This window comes from Phocoena sinus, chromosome 2 (genome assembly GCF_008692025.1).
Source record: "Phocoena sinus isolate mPhoSin1 chromosome 2, mPhoSin1.pri, whole genome shotgun sequence".
Taxonomy (NCBI): Eukaryota; Metazoa; Chordata; class Mammalia; order Artiodactyla; family Phocoenidae; genus Phocoena; species Phocoena sinus.
Window position 1 is genome coordinate 30419645 of NC_045764.1, and position 16771 is coordinate 30436415.

The window sequence follows — 16771 nt, forward strand, 5'->3', positions numbered from 1 at the left end:
TAAGGGAATACGGAGAAAATGCCTTCCCGTGCCTGATAGACCAGAACCCTCTTTCTACCACCCATTTCTGGGAACGGTCCACGTGGAGGGTCTACTGCTTTTTCTGCCCCGGCAATCTGTCCATCACTTTCCCAGGACACCCACCGCCCTTCAGGGGCTCTGTTCACTACTCACCATGTAGTGACTCATACACCGTGCAGCCAATCGCTCCCCTGCTCAAAGAGCCCCTCCCCTTGGACTTTCACATAATTAAAAAAACTTCACAAGAAAGCTTGCACCTCACAGCATTAAAACAGGAGTTTTACACTCAGATGAAGTGTGTCTGTTTGGAGCTGTCATGATAGCTTTGTTGGGGGAAATTGACCCATCTCAGAAACACAGCACTGCAAACGCTCCAGAGACAGAGAGGCCCACGCCCTACTCACCATGTACCACATGTTGGACCAAATGGGGTCGTTGAAATAAAGGGCCTGAGGGTCACTTCGCACCTGTCTCTTCACCCTGCGTTTAACTTCTTGTTGTTGGAGCCATTTCACCTACCAGGGGAGAAACGCAGTTACTTTTTGTTTTAAAAACGATCTCCTGGTTTCACGTGGCCTCCTCGTAGGTGCTCCAGCTGTCCTTTTCCATGAACATCTGTGTCTATTAGATGTCTTGGAGGGTAGATGTTTTCACTTCAAGTGATCATATTTGAAAGATAAGAACTAGTCTGGGTCTGTAGGGGAGGGAATAGGACCCCTCTCATAGAGTTTGAAATGATTCTACTAAAAAAAAAAAAAAGACCTTGTGAAGTTGCCAACAGATTCTCTGGTGACCCTTGTCCCTAATTAAAAGGAAATACATGCAAGGGTATGAAAAGAGTGAAGAGAGGGGAGAAACCGGTCAAATGGTGATCAGGAGTTGGAAGTAAAATGTTTTACAGGGAGGATACGGTTAATTATGATAATCCATATATTGGCATTTTTAGCAGCTTCTGCAAACATGGTACCAAAGCATGTACAGAAAACCTAAAAAGGGTTACAGCAAACTATTAACAGCAGCAATTCCTTGATGGTGACACTATTATTCATTTAAAATTTAAAATTATTTTAAGGGTTTTATAAACTTCTTTCAATCGGCATGATCTGCCTTCACAACCAAGGAAAAAAGCTTGAGAGGCAGGATAAATATTATTTAAGAGCAGGAATCCAGGAGGCTGGCTGCCTGGATTCAAAAGCCAGCCCCACACTCACCAGCTGTGTGACTCAGTCGGTTAGCCTCCCTGGCCTCACCTGTATGATGGGCATCATTGTGGCTTGTCATGAGGGAGCACTGGCATATAAACTGGCATATAAAGCATGCACATCACTGCTTGGCACATGGCTGTATTATCCTCACATGTGTGTATGTGTGTGTGTAAGAGTTTTTCAAGGTGGAAGAGTTTTTTCACTTTTATTTATTTACCTATTTATTTTAAAATTTATTTATTTATTTATTGGCTGTGTTGGGTCTTTGTTGCTGCGCTCGGGCTTTCTCTAGTTGCGGCGAGCGGGGGCTACTCTTCGTTGTGGTGCACGTGCTTCTCATTGCGGTGGTTTCTCTTGTTGCGGAGCACGGGCTCTAGGCGTGCGGGCTTCAGTAGTTGTGGCACGTGGGCTCAGTAGTTGTGGCTCACGGGCTCTAGAGCACAGGCTCAGTAGTTGTGGTGCACGGGCTTAGTTGCTCTACGGCATGTGGGGTCTTCCCAGACCAGGGCTCAAACCTGTGTCCCCTGTGTTGGCAGGCAGATTCTTAACCACTGCGCCACCAGGGAAGTCTGAGCTTTTTCACTTTTAAAAGATGTGGGACCTGAATCCCTGTGCCCTGAACCAAAACATTTTCTTGGTCCTGCTGCTATGGGCCCCCTGATTCAGTACACCTCCCGCTGGGGCTCAGCTCTGCACAGGGGGCTGAGATGGGCAGGATGGGGGCACCAGACCCTGCTCTCAGAAGTTTGTGCTCCAGTCAGGGGCTCCCACCACACAGCACAGGGTGTGATGCAGGCTCCAAGAAGGCAACAGGTGGCCCAGGGCAGAGAAGGTGAAGGGGAGAAGGAGGATGGAGCCTCCGGGAGGGTGATGATGGGGGACCCTGGCTGACCTGGAGGCCAGGCCAAGGCCGGTGACCCCAGGGGAATGAAGGCACAAAGTCCGAGGGTCAAGCTGCTTCCCTCAGACCGCTCAGCCTCGACCTCCCCACATGGTCCTGAGGGAGGAGAAGACAGCCTCATTCACATCTAAGAGTGACGACTGATCTCAAGGCATTTTTGGTCACCAGGACAAAATGCTTAGAAAGAAATATCACAGCCTGTCCCGCCACCAATGTGACTTGTCTACAAAACACCAGTAGATCAGCTTCCTGAGAAATGCCGCAAAGAGCTCAAAAACAATTTGGATTAGGCACTAAAACAAGTCCAGGCCCAAGTCCTGGATCATTTATAGTTGCTACTGACAGATACTTCCATGGAAAATAAAACTGTACAGTGAGATATTTTGCTCATAACACCCTCTGATGGCATTTTGCAACGTCCTCATATATTACTGCCTGAACCAGAAAGCTTTTACCCAGTATCAAAAACCTAAGACTGTATTTCCTAACCTGCTAGGCAACCTGTTGTAAAGTACAGTGGTAGGCAAGCCACTGACAGCTCCAAGCTCCCAGGATGCTCCCGTCCACCTTGCCTGGCTGACTCACTACCCATTTTACCGGCACCAGTGCCTTCCAACTATGGTGCCCACCAGGCTTTACTTCCTGTCCCAGAGGAGGTGAACCCTCCTCTTCCAAGCCTGAGTAGGTGACTCCCCCGAATCAGGCAGGTGACATGGGGAAGCATGTTGCCAGAAGTCACAAAACAATCCCCTAGTGGGATAAAAGAGTGAGGGCACCTGGCCTCCAGTTGCTCCTGGGCTCTGGGTAAGAACCCAACTTAACACACAGTTCTGAGGGTTGGCTGTGATGGCCCAGGGCCCACGGCAGAGTTGGAGGCTCTCCTTGTGGCGTGGTCCCGGGGCAGCCCTCTCCCCTGAGACAGGTCATTGTAAGACTCTGAGAGACAGCCAGGCACTGTAGGCCAATGGAACTGGATATAACAAATTACTCGCCAGGTCTGTGGAGATAGATTCACGGGTGACCTCCCAGTCACAGAGGCTGACTCAGCCAGTGGTCACTTGGTCAGAGTCTGCTCCCCGTCTCCTCTCTCCAGGCTCCAGCCACTGCCTTGCTTCTCACCCAACTCCAGGAATGGGCGGGGGCTCCTGGATCCCATCATCCTGGCCTTTTCCAGATTTGCCCTGATGTCTCTGGAGAGCACGGCCCCCGTGGTCCCTTATTCGCTCACCAAAGCTGCACTGAGTCTCGCTGTGTGTCCGGCGCTAGGTTCTAGGAATATGAGTATGAGTGCAAATACCACTGGTTCCCATCCAGGACCAAGGCCCCTGTCCTACCCTCCAGCTCAGACCCAGAGCTCTGCTTCAGGGGCCCCTCAGGTTGGAACTCAGAGCCAGCTGGCCTCTCCGGGAAGGTCAGGGGTGCCGATGACCCAAATCCAAGTGCCTGAAACTTCAGCTTTCCCAAAGGGCACCCTCATCATGAACAGTGATGCTCTTTATGACAAAGGAACACACAGTTCAGGATCCCTAAGGACGTCTCACTCGTGGAATTCATTCTTCTGCAGAGCTCACAAACAGACGGTGAGCTGGAACTGACCAATCACAAGTACTGAAATTGAAACTGTGATTTAAAAACTTCCAACTAACAAAAGCCGAGGACCAGATGGCTTCACAGGCGAATTCTATCATTTAGAGAAGAGTTAACACCTATCCTTCCGAAGCTATTCCAAAAAACTGCAGAGGAAGGAATACAAGCGGTGAGCTGGTGGTGATGGGGAGAGTCAGGCTGGGAGGGGGCCAGACTGTGATGTTCTTCCTGTGATTACCTCTATGAGGAGAAGCAACCTGAGATGCTCAGGAGAACTGGCAGTACGCTTCCTCCCCTGAGAGGGCTCGTGCAAGAGGAAAGTCGTCATATTTTGCTGGCAGCCTGCCCGGCTGTCACTTTACACTGTAGCTTCGTTCATGCTCTGCTCATCAGATCCCTCAGAACTCCTTGAGGAGGTGTTCAGACCTTCTCTTGGTGAAAAAGGCAGGGGGCAGACAGCGGTACACACTGTCTGTCTTTCAAGGCCATAGGAATATACTTGGAAGGTAAGTCCTAAACCTGGGTAAGCCTGCAAATGAGTGGGCCTGGGGCACGTTAAAATACACATTGCGACTAAGCGTGCGTGGTAAGAGCTGAGCTTCTTAGGAAGTCTTTTTAGGAAGAGAACCAATCACTCTGCAAAGCCTTCAGATCACTGGAGTGAAGGAAGGGAAAATATCGCTGAGAAGAAAGGCCCTGCTCATTCCACATCACTCTCTTTAGGTTTTGTAGAGAGTTGACTGGTGGCCTCCCAAAAGGTACATTCACCCAGAACCAGTGAATGTGGCCTCCCTTGGGAAAAGGGTCTTTGAACATGTAATTAAGTTAAAGCTCTGGTGATGTGGTCATGCTGTGCCCTAAATCGAATGACAAGTGTCCTTACAAAGGACAGGCAAAGGGAGGTTGAGACACAGGAGGAGGAGGCCTTGTGAAGACAGATTCCACAAGCTGAGGAGCAACTAGAGCCAGGAGCTGGAAGAGGCAAGGAAGGACGCTCCCTGAGAGCCCTCAGAGGGACCACTGCCCTGCCGACACCTTAGCTTCAGACTTGTGGACTCCAGACTGTGAGATAATGCATCTCTGTTGTTTTAAGCCACCCAGTTGTTGGTCATTTGTTACAGCCGCCCTGGGAGACTGATACAGGTTTAAATCACAGCCTTGATCAGGGTTAAGATTTTAAATGTTTGAGAATCCATGAGGCTGTCCTGCTAAACGGAGGATCCAGAGGCCCCCAGAGGATGGGCTGAGGCTGCAGGAAAAGCACTGGAGCGGGGGTGGGACTCAAGGCAGCAGCTCTTACCCAAAATTTTATTTCTTTTAATTTCATGCAGGATCTTTGCTGTGACATGTGGGATCTTTTCAGTTGCGGCATGCAAACTCTTAGTTGCGGCATGTGGGATCTAGTTCCCTGGCCAGGGATCGAACCTGGGCCCCCTGCATTGGGAACGTGTAGTCTTAGCCACTGGACCACCAGGGAAGTCCCCCAGTATCTGAAAAACCAGAACAGAATGGCCATCCCAGTGTACCCAGCTCTGGCTGGCAGCCTCACCCACACAAGCCTGCAGCCCCCACCCTAACGGCTCTCCCCTGCACATCTCAGGGCCCTGGACACCTCTCCCCGCCGTTCTCTGAAACTAAAGCTGGCCCAAAGTGGGTCCTGCCCCCTATACCCAGGTCCCTCTCACCCTCCTGATTCTCCTAACTCATCAGCACTAAAGCCCACCTGTCCCCCAAGTCAGAACAAAGCTGGGATCCTCTCCAACACGAGTGTCACACATTCCATCTCCTCAAGGGGTCAGGATCCCATCCCCAAGATTCACCATGGCAACGATCCCCTGGCATTTGGATAGTCACGTGACTCTTGGGGTGTCCCTGCCCCATGACCGATGCATGATGCGGTCTGACCCCCAACCAGGGCCTCCTCCAGCCCCGCCTCTCATCCCCCTGGCACCCCCCACCCGCAGGCCTGACTCTCACGGTGCCCCTTCACTGGGCCAGCTTACTTGTGTTCCACTTTAACCCTCCCCACCCTGGCATCTTTCCCTGACACCCAGGGAGGCCAGGGTGGCCCCCCGGGCTCCCGTGCCCCCACAGGTGTGTGCGTGGTGACGCTGCCTCCACCCCAGGACATGGACACCATCTGTTCAGAAGCCCATTTTCCCCCAGAGGGAGGGATGCGTCTCAGTCACGCTTGTTTCTCCAGCTCTCAGCCAACACCTGCCTGTAACAGGGACCTGCTCGGCAAAGATCTGCTGGACTAAAGTCCTGTCCTCCTTCTTCCTGAAAAGGCAAATTGAAAGCTGACGCTGCAAAGTTAGGTGTGTCTCTGCCAGGGGCGAGGGGCTTCCCTGACCTGACTTGTCCGGCACGGACCGCAGCCGTGGTCGGATGTGTTCAGGGTCGGTGTGACTACCCTCTGCTCCCCACTGGCCTGCGCGGACAACGTGGACTGTGTTTCACGCACCACTATACTTCTGTGTGCCAGGAGATGCACAGTATACAGAGGAGTTCACTAAATGCTCCCTGAACGAAGGAATGAAGTTAAATGAATACACTTCAGATATAAAATATGTTATAACCACAGTCAGACTTTCAGAAACACTTTGGAGTAGACAGTGCGACTGGGTTTTCATGACCCCCAGGTGACCTCGGTGGACTTTTTGTGGAAGATCAGTGATTCTGGACAAGAGCAAGTTTGTCACCTGCAACCCCAGCTCAACACAGAGTCTCTCTCCTGGGCAAACCTCTATAAACCTGTATAAAGTGTCTTGACCTCTTCAAAGTCATATTTTGAAGGTGGGACTTCACTCTGACCCTCTTCCTTTTATCCATTTTCTGTATGTTTCCCGTTAAACATTCTTGTCACGAAGACTTTATCATCTTCTCATGATGAGATGAAGAGCAACGCTTTCTTTTGGAGGCAATGTTTCCTCCAGCTTTCTTCTTGAGAAGTCAAATTAAAATTCGGTATCTGTTGAATGTCGCTCTGTAGATAAGAGGAAGTAAACTTAAAAGATGCTAGAGGGGCTTCCCTGGTGGTGCAGTGGATAAGACTGCGCTCCCAATGCAGGGGGCCCAGGTTCAATCCCTGACCAGGGAACTGGATCCCATTTGCATGCCACAACTAAGGAGTCCTGGAGCCTCAACTAAGGAGCCCACTTGCCGCAACTAAGACCTGGTGCAACCAAATAAATAAATAAATATTTTTTTAAAAAAAGAATGTTAATAAACTATTCCCTTAAAAAACTTTATGTTTTAAAAAAAATAAAAAGATTCTTAGAAAGAAGTCATGTAAACGAGCAGGATCCCAATCAGCACTGCCGGTCGTACAGCTGTCCGAGCGTCGTCTAGGCAGGCGCGCCTTGGGCAGCCCCAGCCGCATCCTCTTCCCGGGGCCACGGGCACGCTGCCAGAACAGAAGGCAGCCTGGCACATCAGTCCTGGGTTCAACAAGCGCAAAAGGGGGTTGCTGTCACGTTATTTTCAAGTTTCCTCCTACGAGCCAAGGCCACCAGAGAGAGCATGAATGACCCCTGCATTCCACCCAAAGCCACCACACGCCTACGCTCTGCCCTAAAGCCGTCGACCTCTAACGGGCTCCACCAGGCTCGGGAAGCCCCAGGGCACCTTTAGGAGCTGGCAGGTCCTAGAAGGGGCTCCAGGGGCTTTACTCTGAGAGGGAGCTAAGGCAACAAAGGCTGTTCTCCGAGATCCTCGTCCCCATACCCTCCAGATCTCCACCGGTGCGAGGGGAAGAGCAGTGCGTTCTATTTAGGGTTCGTGTTCATGCACAGCTGTGTCCAGGGCAAGGGAGACAGCTCTGGCCAGCTTCCCCTTTTCTTTTCTCCTTATCTTCATCAAAGGACATTTCATTCTGTCACTGTGTTAGGACAGGGATTCCCTCCACCGTTTGCTGTGACAGAGGCAGCCCTGCCTGCAGATCAGGGCAAATCCTTGGAAGATGTCAGAGGCCAGACCCCCAAGTGTCCAGGGGCCCCCAGATCCTCAGGCCTCTTCCAGGAGAGAACAGTGCAGCGGGAGCATGGGGGAAGGTCGTCCTCTGTGCCTCAGCCTCCAGCTGAGGGAGGGGCCGAACCAGCCCATTTCTGTGACCCCTGCACTCAGCAGCCTGGACCCTTACATCTCAAGTCCCGTCAACACCGACTGCTCTCAACAACTGTCCCAGCACGTGTTGGGTCAACTTTCCACCAGCTGAAGAGCACTGAGAAGTTAACTCGCCAAGTGGGGATTCAAAGAAAGGAAAATAATCCTCCCTGACAAGTGCGCGTCACCTTACAGTTTGCAAGGTGGTCCTTCTCTCAGGACAGGCAATGGTCCAGGCACGTAGGAGCTGAGTGGTAGCCAAGCTGGGGACTTCCCGCCTGGGGCCCAGAGATCCTAGAGGATGGAAGGGCAGGCTTACGTCCCAGGAACCCCCAGAAGCTGTATGCAGAGCAGCGTGGACATGAGCACATGACTTCTTTTCTCCTCTGGAGAGAGAGAATGTCCACAACTTCCATCAGCTTTGCAGAGGGGCCTGTGATTCCGACATGGGTAAGAAGCATAGGACTCAGCCGGGCTCGTGGAGGTGGCAAGTGGACTGGGGTCCGACTCCATACGAGGATTGATACTCCCACGCTTACCTTCCTGGGGCAGAGGGCACCAGCCCCACAAGTGAGTGATGGTTAAACAGCCTCGTTAGATCATGTCTCAGGGAGACGCTTGAGCCCTCCTGAGGGTACCACCTGGGGTGGGGAGGAGATGCCGGGTTGCTACGGAAATCCGTGAGTCAGGGCAGTAGAAGAGGCAGAGGAGAAGGAAGACGAACCAAAAATATAAAAGCTGATCTAACTCAGCCTAGAAGACCTCCCCCTCCTCCTCCCACATCACAGAGGCAAGCGGGGGACCCAGGCCTGTCCCCCCTTCCTCAACAGGCCACTTCTCGAATTCGTTCCACCCAAGCTGAACTACACGGGCCAAAAGGTGACCACTTACAGCTGGTGAGAGCCGGCACCACTCCTCCTGCTAATACTGGGAAACATGAATGGACTTCGGGAAATCAGGGCTCTGACGGGAAGCACCGCATCCCCGAGAATCACCTGCCTCCACTCACACAGGACAGACAGGCGGCCGAAGAAGCCCTGCTCTCCACGGTCACCAGCCAGACGCTGGTCAGCACACTGCCCGGCTGGCCCCATGTCCGTCATTCTGCAGCCTGATGAATTCAAGCCCTCTTCAAGGCTTCTGTCACAATTTAACCAAGGCCACAAGATACTTCTAAAGTCCTTTAGGTAAAAAGAAGTTGATGAGCAAATGGTAACAGATACAACTTGCTACGTGAACCTACTCCCTGAAAACTCAGATCTGTTCCAATAAACACTGACTAAGGGTCCGTCTGCTATTTACTGGGTAGCCTGCCGGACCTGGAGTGAAAGCAAGTGAGGGCAGCCCTGGCCCTGGAGAACGTGACACCCCCCGGCACAAGGCGGGCTGTGTGCATCTCATCCCGAGCTCCCCCCGCCCCCTATCCCCCTGCCTCTCACGGCTTCTGCCCGGCCTCGCGCTGCAGGCCTCCTGGAACCACCTACAGCTCCCACCAGCCGCGTCCCTGGTCCCTGTCATTACTGGATCCCCAGCAAATGAAACCCCCCCTCACTCCCATCTGGGCCTGCGGTCCTGGCACTGTCTCCAAGGCGGCCAGGAAACAGACGTTACAGGAACAAAGTGGGGGCCCGAGAGCCGATGGATGGGCTCCTTACCACCCTCAAGGCGCTGGGAACCTCAGGGAGGGGGACGCCCAAGTGACCACTAAACCCTTTAAGATGGTACGTCCCCTGCAGCAGCGGGCAGCTGCGAACACGGCCAGACGCACTCTGGCCCTGTCACTTCCGTGCTGGGACAAGATCTGAACAACCATGACCCCTCCGCTCCTGGAGTCCCTGGGGAAGGCAGATGCTGAGGGGACCTCACAGACCCAGAGCGCTGACACCCAACTGCTAGGAGCAGCCGCTGAGCCAGCTCCCGGTGGCGGGGATGCACAGGCCGAGACCAGAGAGAGACACAGGGGTAGCCAGTATATGCAAAGGCTGCGCAGGGGGAAAGGGCAAATGTCATCCGACGAGGATCTTAAAGGCCAGCGTGGCGGGGGTCCAGGGGCCACAGGGAGGCCAGACCAAGGGGGACCTGGGCAGGGCATTCCCAGGGGCGGTGGCACCATGACAGGCGTGTTTCATAGGCTCCCTCGGGACAGTGGAGAGCAGACTGGTGTAGGGCAAGGATGCCCACAGCTGGCCAGTGAGAGGGGCCGTGCAGCGTCCAGGTGCCAGAGGACAGGCCTGGGGCACGGGCTGCATGGGTGGTGGACGGAGGGTGGGGGAACGGGCATGGGGGAGGGGGCGGCTTCTCTGTGAGACAGAGGTGCGGTCAGGGATGGTCACTCAGCTTTGGGATGTGGTGACTGTGAGACATCTTGGAGGCATCTAAGTGGAAGCCTCAAGCCTGCCGGTGAAATCATAAAGCACCATCTTTTAAAGCCTATTTGAAAATTCTAACTGCTTACCAACTGGTAGCGTCCAGTTCACTAGACCCAGCAGGGCTGTGCTGAAATGTGAAGAGACGGCTGAAGCCCTGCTGTCCCCACGCGGGCGAACCTGTCGGGCCCCGTGTGGCACCCCACCCTCCCCCCAGCCCATCTTGCAGTTCATCAACCCCCAGATCAATGTGGTCACTTCCTGTCTACGTGCTGGTATTTGCCAAGAACTTTTTGTTTGTTTGCACTCCAAATGGCTCTAGCACACAAGACTGTCAGATAAAATTCCCTCTGTGGTTAATGGAAAGATCTGCTTAAACGTTGCATCACTGCTGGAAAAAAAAAACCTGAGCTCTGATTACACTCTGGGGCAAAGTCCCATCCTACAAAACAGAATGCCCACTCCAGCCCTGGAAATCAGTTTCCAGATCCTGAGCATTGAAGGACTGAAACAAAGCGTCAACCCGAAGCCTCCCACCAGCCCGGAAGGAGCCACCGAGGGCCCCCCTAATAACATCTTTATCCTCCCATTTCCGTCATCTGTCTGGCTGAGCACTCAAGGGAAGGGCTGAACCAGAGTCACCATTCTAAAATGTAAGGGCTGGAAGATGCAGCAGCAATGTCGAACTATAAGCCAGCTTGGAACGTAATCAGAACAAGTAATTTTTTAAAAATTTGGGAGCCCTTACAGCTATTGGCTGGTGCTTCAGTAACATCCACCCTTCTCCCGACTCTTGGCAAAAGAACAAGTTAAAAACAAATGCCCTCAGTTGGCTTAAATGACAGCCCTTGGAAAAACCCAGTGACTGATACTGCACCCTGAGAACAGTTGGGCTGTTCTCCGAAGGAGAGGGCTGGTCCACAAACCTCTTCGAGCAAAATGGCCCTTTCCAAAGGTGGTGAAAAACATCAAGTAAAGGTGATTAAGAATGGAAGGAAAACAACCGCACGATGCTGGTACGAGATCGGAGCAAAGAGATGCTTAATAAATGTGTGTGCACGTGTGGCTGAAGTCTTAAATCTTCCCTCCCGATCGTGTGTTGTTTCCATTTCGTTCCACAAATGTACACTCTATCAGCTTTCACACGAAGTAGGGGTGGATTGTAAATTCCATCACTTATCAAAGCAATTTTATACAATAGGGACTGGAGCTAATTAAAATAAAATACCATCTGCATTCGATTGAGCTTTATCCTAAACCCTATAACATTCATCTCCAGTTTGGTCATTCAAACACGACAGCAACTGCATTCCGATGACTCTGAATAATATTAAATCATCTTTCCCTTTCTCAATAATATTAATTACACAACTCTCCAATAGAGAGGGTGACACAAAAATGATTTGCTCATGTGGGAAAATGTCCTGGTGCTGCAGGACAAGGTAACACTAAACACTTTTGTAAAATAGCTAATTTTACCCAATATTTCACTGGAACGACCAGGTAGAGTAAATATTAGAGTGACAGCTAATTGATTTGGTTTGCATTAAAACTAGACTGATTTAAACAGAGGTATTTCAGTTACAATTCTGAATTTGTATTCGGAATTGGGTTCCGATGTCTATGTGCGTTCCCTGAGGCTAAGCATTTAATTAGAACTGTAGGAAACAATCAGCCAATCACGTGGGAGTCGCAGGCGGTGCTGGAATCTGAGGGCTGTTTACCTTTTCTCTCTTTCCTCTTTATTGGCAGGATGGTCTGATAGCGGCCCTGCCAGGAGCTTATTAAGAAGCGCTGTACAAAAGGGATTCTTATTTGAAAAACTTAACTGCCATAGCCTTTGGAAGTCTCTCCTTCCTGCTCTTTCCTTCAAGGACACAGCTGATGACCGGAATACCCTGCCCTCAGACCCAGACTGAATGCCATACTTTGAACCCACCCACAATGCCCAAGCCCATCATCTCAGATGCCTTGGAGGAGGCTGGCTGGGGCCCGCCCGGAATTCTCCTCAGCCGGACGCTCGGGCTGCAGTGTCCTGCTCCGCTGGTGCTGACAGAGCGGAGACCCGCTGGGCGGGCATCTCTGCATCCCCTGGGGCACAGGGCCTCACACCCAGAAGGTGCATAATTAATATTTTTGGAAGGAAGGATGGAGGAGTTGAGCTGAATACCTTTAAGGGTTTTAAAATTTAGTCACTAAAAAAGAGTGGGGGGGCCCTAAAACACAGATTACTTCTAACTAATAGAAATAGTTCTAACAATTGAGAAGCTGCTTCATTCTCCAAAATCCCTCAGGAAATGAGACAGGCTGGGACCTGGGACCTGGGACCTGGGACCCTTTGCCGCAGTGCTTGCACCTGGACAGACATCTCCTCAAGCAACAAAATACAAAGAAACTATGAGGGACTAAAAGTAACTGCATGCGTGCACAGTTGGGGCAATTTAGGGACAGCAAGATACAAAAAGACCGAAAACCCAACTGCCACTTCTGAAGAGCGGGGAGCAAAAGCAGGGATCAGGAGCAAACGCAGGGTACTACGCGTGCCCCCTGCACTCACCACCACCTAAGCCACCCCTCTGGCCCGAATTCTGGACACACCCCCTACCCCTGCCCCATATAAGGAACAGGCTCAGCCCCCATCAGGGAGCTAGCAAGGGCACCTGTTGTTCGTTCCCACTCCCCTCTGCTGCAGCGGGGGCCCCAATAAAGCCTTGCCTGAACTTCTTGTCTGGCCTTTTATCAATTTCTTTTGATTAGGAGGCTAAGAACCCTCGTCAGTGACAGAAAGGGGACCAAGAAACCCACTGTCCCATCCTCTTCTCATTGCACATCTCTACAGGGCTGGGGGCGGGCAGGGGCTCCCCCATGCAAACAGAGCGCACCTCACTGTGACTCCCTCTGCGGGAATGATAACTCCGAAGACTTTGGACAGAGAACAAGTATGCCGTCCTCACAAGACAGACCACTGCTTGCTTAAGAGAAATTGTGCAGGGCACTGCAGCAACTCCCTTCCTAGCTTAGAAACGTCTCTGCACTCTGACAGGTGATTGGTCACTGCGAACCTCAGCCCCCCACCCCGCCTCCCCCGACCCCGCAGCCGCATAGAACCCACATGTCTTTGGTGACGGGCTAGGCACTCTGCACTCAGCTCTACGGTGATTCGGGTCTGCTGGCCCTTCTCCAGTGACCCCATCCTGTGGGAATGAGCTACTACCACCTGGCTTTGCTTCTGAGAGGAAAAAAAAATACACCAGCCCCTTTGAAAAGCATTCCCTCAAGCTCCATGGCATGAACACACACGGGTATAAACACAGCCCCAAACGGTCAGGTGGGAGGATGCATGTAAGCTGCCTGAGCACATACTAATCCCTTCATAAACATTAAATTCCTGGGACTTCCCTGGTGGTCCAGTGGGTAAGACTCCGTGCTCCCAATGCAGGGGGCCCGGGTTCGATCCCTGGTCAGGGAACTAGATCCTGCATGCGTGCCTAAACTAAGAGTTTGCATGCCGCAAGTAAGAGTCGCATGCTGCAAATAAGAAGTCCACGTGCTGCAACTAAAAGATCCAGCATGCCACAACTAAGACCTGACGCAGCATGCATGCATGCATAAATAAACAAACAAACAAAACAAAAACATTAAATTCCTTTCCCTGCTATGAAGGAAGAATGGGATTAGCACAATATTTGCTATCTATCTCCCTCAGTCTGTCTACCCACCCACACTTCCATCCATCCATCCTTCTACCCACCTATAAAATGAATTCAGAACCATACACTACATGTCTACCTTGTCAGAGTCCAACTGCACGAATTAGTTTCACAGGGACCACTTCCTCATGTTCTTAAAACCAGACCACCACAAGGTCATGTCCTGGAGAAATGTTTTAGGTACAGTTCTCAGGGATACACCATCGCTCCCACTACCCCCAGCTCCGCCAACACAAAAGTATCCACGATTATCAGTGGGGTGGCTTAGGACAACACCAAGGCCAATTTTCCCAAGGAAACTTTATTATCCACGTTCTCTGGGGATCACTGAAGGAGTGACACGTGCCAGCTTTGGAGCCCAAGTGAACATTTCACACATTGCTTTTAAGAGAAGGTGATTTCCATGTTCTAAAACTACGATTTACCAATGGCCTCATTTCTTTGTTGGGGCTGCTACTGCTTCTCACTTGAACTTCACTGTCCCTCACAGTGCTCAATGCCCTGTGACATATCACATGTTCTTCTATAGACTGTCAGCCCCACCATCCACTCTGACAGCCCTGCTGTGGACACAGCGTGACACATCGCAGGTATTCCAAAGTCACCTGGTGAATGAATGAAGTCATCAAAGGCTCACTTGACCATCTGACATTTTTCATCTTACCAAGTGTTGATTGATATTTGTCAAATATTAATCTAAAATCTATGCAGAAAGAAAGTATAATTAACCACCCAATAAATATGAACTATACTGAAAATGTCAGCCTCTTTTCAAATTACATTTGTTTTCATCTCAGAGATCACAGGAATTTTTAAGGAAAAAAGAGTTGTATTTACTTCCCAGGTTTTTAAGTTCACGGTAACCATTAAGATATGTGTATGACAATCACAAAAACATCCACTTGTCCAAATTCTAATTTCATTATTAAAACGCTAGCTTGAAATGCATAGCCTTTATGGGTAAGATTCACATATTTATCTCCTCTGACTTCTGTGTATTTTGTTGATTTTTAAAGATTTAAAATATTAGATCTATAGTCATTTGATTGTTACTTCAAACTGAAGTCAAGAATTTAAATTCCCAAGTCTCCCAAGGAACCCGAATATTTGGAGCCTTTAGATGGTCTGATATGTAGCTGCACATCTTTCTTGTTTTATTCCAAGTGGATATGGAAAACTAAAGGCTATCTAGAATCCCATTAAAATCCAGACTCAGGCATTTTCAGAACCACAGACCCAAACAATAAGCAAACAATACTCTAGGCCCTCAAAAAGCATCCTGCACAGGGAGCAGAGATTTGTACCTGGGGGTCCATCCTGAGGAAGGTGTGAGGGCCTCTGCTACTCAAGGTTGATCTTTTAAAGGTTTTGCTATGATAAAAGTGGTAGTAATCTTCCAGGTTTCCGATCTGCAAAACAAGAAGCAGGATATCACCAGTCAATACAGTCTTTCAAAATTCTGCATCCCACAAACATCTTCCTCTGAGAGGCTCGTCCTGCTCCCAAAGGAAACATACCCTTCGTTACACTTCCCCACTCAAGTCTCTGGCAGACTCAGCGTCTGTGAACACGAAGGCCGATTCAGAGACTCCTTTTGGATAAACAACACTAGGTAGTATTTTCCAATGAAGCACACACTCCCCAAATCTTGCGATGAGGTCATATCATTTAAAGTTTGTATTATCTTGGCCAAGTTTTTTAGACATGAATTAATGTTCATTTAGGGTCAAGCATGCCTGAAGTAGCTAAGTTAGTGTCAAGTCAGGTCTACACCAAAATATTCATTTATAAACAAACTCCATCCTTTCCACCCCATGGGTAAACTAAAATATCTAAGAATGAACATTCACCCTCAAGTGCGACAAGGGAGCCAAGGCAAACACTCGGCCTCATCTGCTTGGGGATTGCGGAAAGGTCAGCTGAGAACATCCAAGCCCCCAGGGTGTCCCAGTTTTCTGCCAGCAGTGGTTTGTCAGGACAGATTTCAGCCTGAGGCCTGGAGGGGACGTGGAGGGGCGGTGAATGTGGCCCTCTGATGGGCTGCTCCCGCTGGCCACTCCCCGCAGCACCGACTTGCTCTTGTATCTCACGACCCTGGAGCATAAGGACACTGTTCTCAGAAGACCTGCTTCTCGTTCTAACTTCCACTGGTTGTTGAAAAAAGCTGGTTGGTCACCATCCTTGACAGCAGAGCTTTCTAACTGAAGAGGAGAGCTTTCTGACCGAATACTATATAGACTCTCACGCTGCCCTTCTCAGGCTAAACCATCCTAGTTTCTTTTCCAGCGTCTGATTAAAGAGTGAATTTAGGGTGAATTGTCCTCTAGAGCAGTTAGATGTGATGATGAGCCTAGGTTTCCAGTCAGATAGACCTAATCCAAGCCCTGCCCACTCCCTTCACCGCCAATGATCGTGTGATCTCAGGCAAGATTCACCTCCTGCAAATCTCAACTCCTCACGTGTAAAATGAGGATAAAACTACTTACCCCATGCAGTTGTTTAAGTAGGACTAACGTCCACCCAATTCACCAAGACCTTCTACTCACAGACATTGCATCTGCTACAAGATATCCCCAGCAGAGTGGACCGGCCCAGGCAGAGACCTGGAGGGACGTGGAGATTCTGAGTGGCCATTTCCACATCTTTCCACAAGAAGATCAAGCAAGTATCTACAGAGAGAGCCCACTTTACTATAGCCTTCAGCGCTCAGTGCCAGAAAGCCTGGCAGTCTGGATGCATCCTGTTCTTGAGCTTCTAGAGACACCCACTTGTCCTTGAAATAAAGAACGTCCTTGTTCACTTAAGCTTGCTCCAGGGTGTTTCTGTCGCTTACAAGCACAGAACAGTGAATACCGTGATGGTCATGAGGGTAAGCAG

The 16771-nt window shown here is 50.5% G+C and overlaps 1 protein-coding gene across 3 annotated transcripts in view; it reads right to left on the bottom strand.

Moving 5' to 3' along the window:
- PCSK6 (proprotein convertase subtilisin/kexin type 6) overlaps positions 1-16771 on the bottom strand; it is a 190700-nt gene that overhangs the window by 129218 nt on the left and 44711 nt on the right. For all 3 annotated transcript variants that reach the window (XR_004348503.1, XM_032623053.1, XM_032623051.1), the window contains exons 2-3: positions 15199-15303; positions 426-536 (exon numbers count right to left, since the gene is read on the bottom strand). Coding sequence is in view for 2 of the 3 variants with exons in the window: in XM_032623053.1 (XP_032478944.1) it covers positions 426-536; positions 15199-15303 (216 nt within the window). In the remaining variant the exon portion in view is untranslated. The remainder of the gene's footprint in view (positions 1-425; positions 537-15198; positions 15304-16771) is intronic.